Source organism: Aedes aegypti, unplaced genomic scaffold, assembly GCF_002204515.2.
Source record: "Aedes aegypti strain LVP_AGWG unplaced genomic scaffold, AaegL5.0 Primary Assembly AGWG_AaegL5_hic_scaff_512_PBJ_arrow, whole genome shotgun sequence".
Lineage (NCBI taxonomy): Eukaryota > Metazoa > Arthropoda > Insecta > Diptera > Culicidae > Aedes > Aedes aegypti.
In genome coordinates, this window is record NW_018736187.1 from 13,936 (window position 1) to 21,397 (window position 7,462).

A 7,462-nucleotide genomic window follows, 5' to 3' on the forward strand; every position below is an offset into this window, starting at 1 on the left:
GACTCCATTCTGAATATTCATACGAAAAGTATTAGTATCGGATTGTTGTGGTAGATTTTCTATGAAACTGGTAACACTGAACAATAATGTGCAGATAATTGAGGTGAAGAATTTGCAGCAAATAGTGTCTGTCGGTGGGAGTTTAAACCTTTGTAAACAACGGATATGTACACTAAAATGTAAGTCGATATGTTTTTAGAATAGTTTTATAGAATTATAAATAAATGGATTTTACAGCATTGAAGCTGCTCAACGGAAAAGCTGCTATCAATAGGTGTTTCGTCCGTGGGAAACAAAAATGGTCATCTTCAGCGTTATGAAACTTGTGAATGAACCCTCTATCATTGCGTTGCAACACACCATATTACTGTAGAGCGTACAGTAAATGTTACCGGTATACCCCCTTACTTCTTCTATGGAAGGTATAGTCCACACTTTCTTTCTACCCATTTAGCAACGACAAATCGATAACGCTAACGAATGACGCAAGTGGATGAAAGAGCAACGTGTACTTACCACCGATCCATAGACGGGCGCAAAATCCCGTTGCACTTCACGCTGCACGTTGTGATTGTAGTCGGACAGTACGCCGGTCGGTTTGGCGGCACGATCGAACTGCGGAATCGTCTGCTTCCGTTCGACCAGGTTTTCTTTCATTTGCATTTTCTTCTCGTACGCTTCCTTCAACTTGGCTTGCCGTTCTTTCTCGTTGCGTTCTCGCTCCAAGAGCGCCATCTTTTCCTGCTTCTGTTTGATTCTAAAAAAAATAGATGGGTAGATATTAATCTGTTTTTTTTTGTGAGAAGTTCTTCAACATACATCAATCTTTGCTGAGCTAGTTCAGCAAGACGGGCAGCTTCCTGTGCAGATATGCGCTCGCCTTCTTCTTCTTTCCAACGTTCTTTTTCTTTGTATTGATGCAGTTGCTCTTTCAGATCATTGTTTTCGCTTTCCTATTGAAAGTATCAACTGTTTAGATAATTGAAATACTAGATACTATTTCTTCAAATAAGCTTACTATATCCATATGCTTGTTTTGCAGCTCCATCAATTTGTATTTAAGTTCAATAGCTGTTCGATTAAGCTCTTCCTTCTCCTGATCATCTGCGACGCGTTTTCTCTCTGTCCTTAATTTCCGTCAATTCGTCCACTGTCGTCATTAGTTCTTGTTCATTTTGAATGGATTTATCAATTAACTTTTCCTGTTCGTGTAAAATTTCATTTATAGGCTTCGATTGACTCGTCTTGTACGTGTGTAGAGCTGCTGCTTTGCTATTTCGATCGACCGTTGGTCGTCCTGGCTGCGACTCGAAGCTATCATCCTTCATCCGGATATCGCTGATGTTAGGATATTCAACGTCGTCTGTTTAATCAGGTGATAAAAAAGTTGTTGATACGATTAGTCAATATAGGAAAAAAACTAAAATCATTGTCTTACCCAAACGATATTCATCGTCCTGGTCCGTTACCGGTATAGTGTGGTTCGGATTAGTACAGTACTGTGGATAGTGCAGTAAAAAGTCTTGAAAGCCACCATTGACTCGCAAGAATGGTTTCTTATAAACCACGTCATGATCCCACTGTAAGACAAAATGTAATCAATTTTTGAAAAATATAGATCAGTCTTTGCCAATTTTCGCAGGAATTGCAAATGTCGTTGAGTTATCATTTGCAGCTTAGGGATATCCCAAAATTTGACTTAGTCGGAAAACTTGAAGTCTCAACCTCCAAATAATAGTTGTATGCCTAATTTTTGCTCTCAAGTCACTACTACAGCGTATAGTTGGTAGAACAAAGAAGATCAAATTGAAAAATATCGAGTAAGTATGACAACAAAGAAACCTCATAAAATTTTTAAAACAGTAGTCTCCGACGGGCAGCACGCATCGTACCTTCTTGCTGTGCGTACATCAATTCTCTCTGCTCATAGATATTTTAAACTACCTAAAGCAATAAACAGTGCTACAAAACAGTATTTTTCAGTACTATTTTTCTACTATTAATCCCTTTACGATACATGTTTTGATCCGTGTCTTTTGATTTTTCGTTGGACTCTTTAGTGAAAGCTAGCGGTGGAAATCCTTCTTGCACACCGGCTTGAAAAACAAAAACCTTTTAGAAGGTCTCTTCTTCTTTCGTTCATTCACTAAAGATGGAAAGGAAAGTGAATTTCGTTTTATTCATATCTTGATGTAGGCCACGGTGTGTTTCGTAGAGCAATTTCAAAACAAAAAATTCGGCATGTCTGAAGTTTTGACACATGAAAGCCATGATTGTCCCCTTTCATTTGCAACCAAAATGAAAATAATCGGTCGAGGGTCTAGAGCAATATTTTTTTTTTTCAATTTTTTTTACGGAGTTGGGATATAACTTAACCTTAGCAAGGACCTTGGATAGTTTTCGACCCATTTAAAAATTCAAATCATTATAACTTTTGATTAAAATAACCTAGCAATTTGTCATTTTCTGAAAATTAGGTATTTTATTGTGAGAACATTTATTTTTGCGGAAACAAAAGTTTTAAATGGCCCCTTGGGGACCTTCCATAAAAAGAAGTTACAAATTTTGACTTAGGGTCGTTTTCGACCCCGAAAATTCAAACAGCTCGAAAAAATCAGTGTGTTGACCGAATTCAGTTCTGTTGGGCTTAAATGTAAGGTACACATGTCTAGTTTCAGAAACCCTCCCGGAGATCCGGGTTTGGTCACTGTGGCCACCGGGAACCTGCTACATCTGAAAAAAGTCTCTTTAGAGACCCTTACTTTGACAACCTGTAGTTTCGTAACTAAACAAGTAATCTGAACCGTCCTTATATTATTGAACAAACATTCACGTAGATTATAAATAGAGATTCTCAAATCATTTATTTATTCACACCCGGTTCCGGAAACCCGGAAATTACTCGGGTTTATGCCCCGAAACCAAATGAATTGTGTCTAATTCCTTACAATTTTTAATGTTTGGATGCATTTTGCCAAGAGGGTGACTGAATGGTTATTATGATCCTTTTGGAGTACCGGAATGGCCACCTGGAGACCCGTAATATGGGACCACTAAGTTTTAGCACCAAAACTAGGCATGCGACGGCTCAAACTTCATGATTTTGAATCCCTGTGACTTTTCTAATTTAATTATAGCGTCAACTCGAACGTCTTTTGATAGAAGATTAGCATCAAAAGTCGTTCGAGTTGGCGCTTTTATAAGTTTTGAACACAACATAGCTATACGAAACATAGTACTGGAGATCTGCTGGATATAATTTGCAAACAAGTCTGTATGCACTAAAGTTTACCGTTTTTGACTCCTTCTTGGTGTAATCGAGACTTTGATGATTCACCTGATATTTTTGATAAAGCTTCGTATGATTTCGTTGTTAAGCTAGCAAAATCGTAAAGTTACTGAGTAACATTTTCAAAGCTGATTGAATTTATTTGTTTTATGAATAACTATAGAATTCCGTACAACTCTAATAAAACTATGCTAAAACTGAACATGACAGCACTTATTCAGATCTTTAAGCAAAATGTTAGGATCACACGATTAATCTTTCACAGGTAGATTTTTATGAATGAAACCTATCGATGGTTGTATGAATTCATTTGCACGTTTTCTAGCATCAATTCAACAAGGAAATGTATATTCGATAGCATAATTAATATATTCTGATCAGTGGCGATTCCCTAACCTCAAATCTACCTGTTCCACGCATATAAATTCTTGAATTTCAGCACAATGTTGCATGTAATTAATAGATATTTGTTAGAAAAGACGATTTCAATACTTAACTTTTTAAATTTATAATCTAAATTTGCCGAAATAGTCATTCTAGAGTCGTAGAACAGGTAGAAAGTGAGGGTTACGAGTCGCCACTGATTCTGATCTTTATTTAAGAGATTTTTAACCCTAGACTGGCTGCCAATCTGAGAATATTTGTCAGCAATTCTGTTTGTTTACCATCGCAAACAAAAGCAATGTTCTGTCAATTCTCACTACAAACACATGGACAATAGTGTCAACATTGCACTGCTATTGCAATTGGATTGGTATATTGGATTTATGAAATTTTATATTGCGTCTGTCATTGGCACAAATGTGAACTTGTCAATATTCTAGAATCTATGACATAAGGTCGAAAGGGCAAAAGATCAAAGAGGAATAAAGAGGGGACAAAAGGTCAAAAATCTTTTTTCAAAGATGATTTAATTTCCCATAATGCAAATCACTTTCAACCTTTTGTCCTTTTGACCTTTTGCATTTTCGACCATTTGTCTTATCTTCCTTTTGTCTTTCGACTTATTGTCCTTTCGATCTTTTGTCTCTCGATCGTTTGTTTCTAATCCAAGTCAGGAAGATGTATATTGCACTTGAGATACAAACCAAAATTGAAAAGAGGTTGTTTGACATACTTAGTTGTAAAAGTAATGTAAATTTCAACAATGGATAAAAACAAAGGAAAGGCAACTCAAAAATTTAATTTTCGGCCTCGGCCTGTAATTTTTTAGGTCTATAACTGTCTAGAATATAATCTACAAGATATTGACACAAGATTTTTGCAACATTTTCATCTAAATCCATATCAACAGTTCACCTCACCAAAATTTATTAATTCACGGTGCATTTAAAATGATACCTTTCACAAACAACAAAATAAAAAAAATTGCACTAGACCCCCCGATGGATTATTTTCATTTTAGCAGCAAATGAAAGAGGAAGGACTTGTCTTTCCTTGGTTCAAATTTGAGACATGCCGATTTTTTTTGTTATAAAGTTACATGATAAAGACACCGTGTAGGGTGATGTGCTAGTATCCATCGTATTAAGCATTGATCAGTGAGAACTGCAATTTTCCCAGTATTGCAGTGAATGATGCTGACACAAACCTGTAGAGAATAAAGAAACGATATGAACAATAAAACTGTTAAAAAATAACTTGCTTTTAAATTAGTAGTTTGATATTATTTAAAAATAGCTGATTCACATATCCCATACAGTAGGGTCTGGCCTTTTGCGAATTATCCACTTCGTTGTAAAAGAGGTGTGGCTTACTCTGCTCGAGAACGTGAATAGCAGAGGCAAAAATCGCGTTGAGGTTTCCCTGCCAACGAACAAGCAATGGAATAAAACAGTGACACCATTGCATTCACACCTCATTCGTATCACGGACGGCAAAGCGAAACGGGTCACCATCGGAATCGGGTTGAGACTTCCCCGACAGCAGCGAAAGAACAGCAAAAGAGAGGTGCGATCGCTCGCGCAGCTCATTCGTATCACGGACGGCAAAGCGAACGGGTCTCCATCGGAATCGGATTGACACTTCCCCGACAGCAGCGAAGAGCAAAAGAGAGGTGCGATCGCTCGCGCAGCTCATTCGTATCACGGACGGCAAAGCGAACGGGTCACCATCGGAATCGGGTTGAGACTTCCCCGACAGCAGCGAAGAACAGCAAAAGAAGAGGTGCGATCGCTCGCGCAGCTCATTCGTATCACGGACGGCAAAGCAATCGGGTCATCACTGGAATCGGATCGAGATTTCTCCGACAGCAGCGAAGAGCAGAAGAGTGGTGCGATTGCTCGCGCAACCCATTCTTGTTTCGGTCGGTTCGTTTTGAAGGATTCTCATCGCAATGGAGAGTCACAAGTTCGTCAGGGCACCTACCGAATCGGGGTCCGCCGATTACGACAATGGCGCAGAAGGTTCGAGAACCACTAGCGATCAGGAGAGGTAAGCAACAAAGATCCAAAGCTATTGAAGTAAACTGGAACTGTAGTCGAGGCAGAATCCGGTTAATTGACCTCTGATAGTCGAGGCAGAGTGTCTGAATTGTTGATTGATTTAATAGGTCTGTAGTCGAGGCAGTCCTGTTAGTATGAACATAAGAAAGAGATAATCGGAACTGTAGTCGAGGCAGTTTTCTGATTTGATATGCAATGTGGATAATGAGGATATTCTGCTCTTTCTTGTTTCAGAACAAACTCTAAATCAAAGAAGATTTCGAGAAGAAAGCTTATGGAGGAACTGATAGCGCTCAAAACCGAATTGGTTCTTGCACGGGCTGAAAGAGACCAGTTACTTCGAGAAAAGGAAATCGGTGATAAAGGAATCGATCTATCAAGCCCCAGTGAGGATTCCAATGATCATCCGAATCAGAAAACGAGTCTCTGATGGTAACAATGAACCATATGTCTCTTGGCTCGTTGAACATCCCGGAATGCAAGCCGTCGGAGGGCGAGAATGATGTTGACAAAAAAAGCATACGGGCACTGGAAGGAGATAATCTCGGCATCTTTCAACCTGGTTCACGCAACTGACGACAGGCAAAAATGGATATCTTCAAGATCAAAGCCGGGGCGCAACTTTGGAGGTAATGCGAGGAACATCTTTCTACAACAGACATGCCGGAAGAACGAACTCATCCGTTTTCCAATGCAATCGCCCGGATGGATCGATATTTTGGATCGAGGACCTATATCATTGGGCAACGCGGCAAGCTGATGAATACTGTCCAAATCAAAGGAGAATCGAACGTTGCCTTTGTTCGGCGAGTTGCAGCTGCCGCGAAACTATGCGACTACAAAGGTGACGAAGAAATGGAGGCTATTGCGCGAACTCTTGTCAAGGGATCAAGCGACAAGCGAGTACGTGTTCTGGCTCATCGTAATTGGGTCAACCAAGGTGACATGAATAGCTTGATTGCGTTAGTCAGGGATCGTGAGATGGAGGTTTCCAATGAGGAGGAATACCAGAAGCTAAATCGCCACAACACGGCAGCAGTAGCGATGGTGTCGCAAGATTCAGTTCGACAATCCCAATTCCGGCGTGGGAGCAACAACACGATTTCGTGGCAATCAAAGAGGCAAAGCAATATACCAGCGGGCACAATCTCTCCATCAGGGTTCGTCTAGAAAGCTCCTGTTGGCGATGCGCCAGTATGTATCATGGCCCCGCAGAATGTCCCAACCTGGATAAAGTATGCCACAATTGTAACCGGCGAGGTCATCTAGCTCGCACCTGTTCAGTTGTGGCTCGTCAAGGGATTGGTCAAAAGCGTGCACGCAGTGGAGCGGATGAAGATGAACCAAGACCGAAGCTTGCAGCGATTACTCAAAACGGCGAAGACAAGGAAGAGGCAGCGCAAGACTTTGTGAAGGTAGAATAATAGTAGATAATATTTTAGGCGTTTTATCTCACATTTGGACTGAATTTGTTTGGCATAATGACGATTTGATGTAATGTTGAATTTAAATAAAAATAATTAATTAAAATCGATAAACTCAAACGGAAAGAAAAAGTTTTAATTATTGGGTGAAGAAATTCTTGATACGGGTTCTCGGTTGGCTCAATTTATCATTCGGAAGCGTTGTTTGTAGTTGGGAGTTTATTTGAGGTCTCCATCAAGTGAAATATTAGGTTCGAATATTATTCCGTGTGTAGTATGAGCGGAGACAAATCGAAGGAGATGGA

At 39.7% G+C, this 7,462-nt stretch overlaps 1 protein-coding gene across 1 annotated transcript; it reads right to left on the reverse strand.

Annotated features, from left to right (window-relative positions):
• Positions 1-435: 435 nt before the first annotated feature.
• On the reverse strand, positions 436-1,576 carry LOC110681171. Its single transcript, XM_021856942.1, has 4 exons — positions 1,439-1,576; positions 1,019-1,363; positions 820-953; positions 436-757 (listed from the first exon to the last, which is right to left on the reverse strand). Exons 2-4 carry the CDS (start codon positions 1,046-1,048, stop codon positions 451-453), a joined length of 471 nt encoding a protein of 156 aa, XP_021712634.1. The 5' UTR covers positions 1,049-1,363; positions 1,439-1,576; the 3' UTR covers positions 436-450.
• Between the last annotated feature and the right edge of the window lie 5,886 nt (positions 1,577-7,462).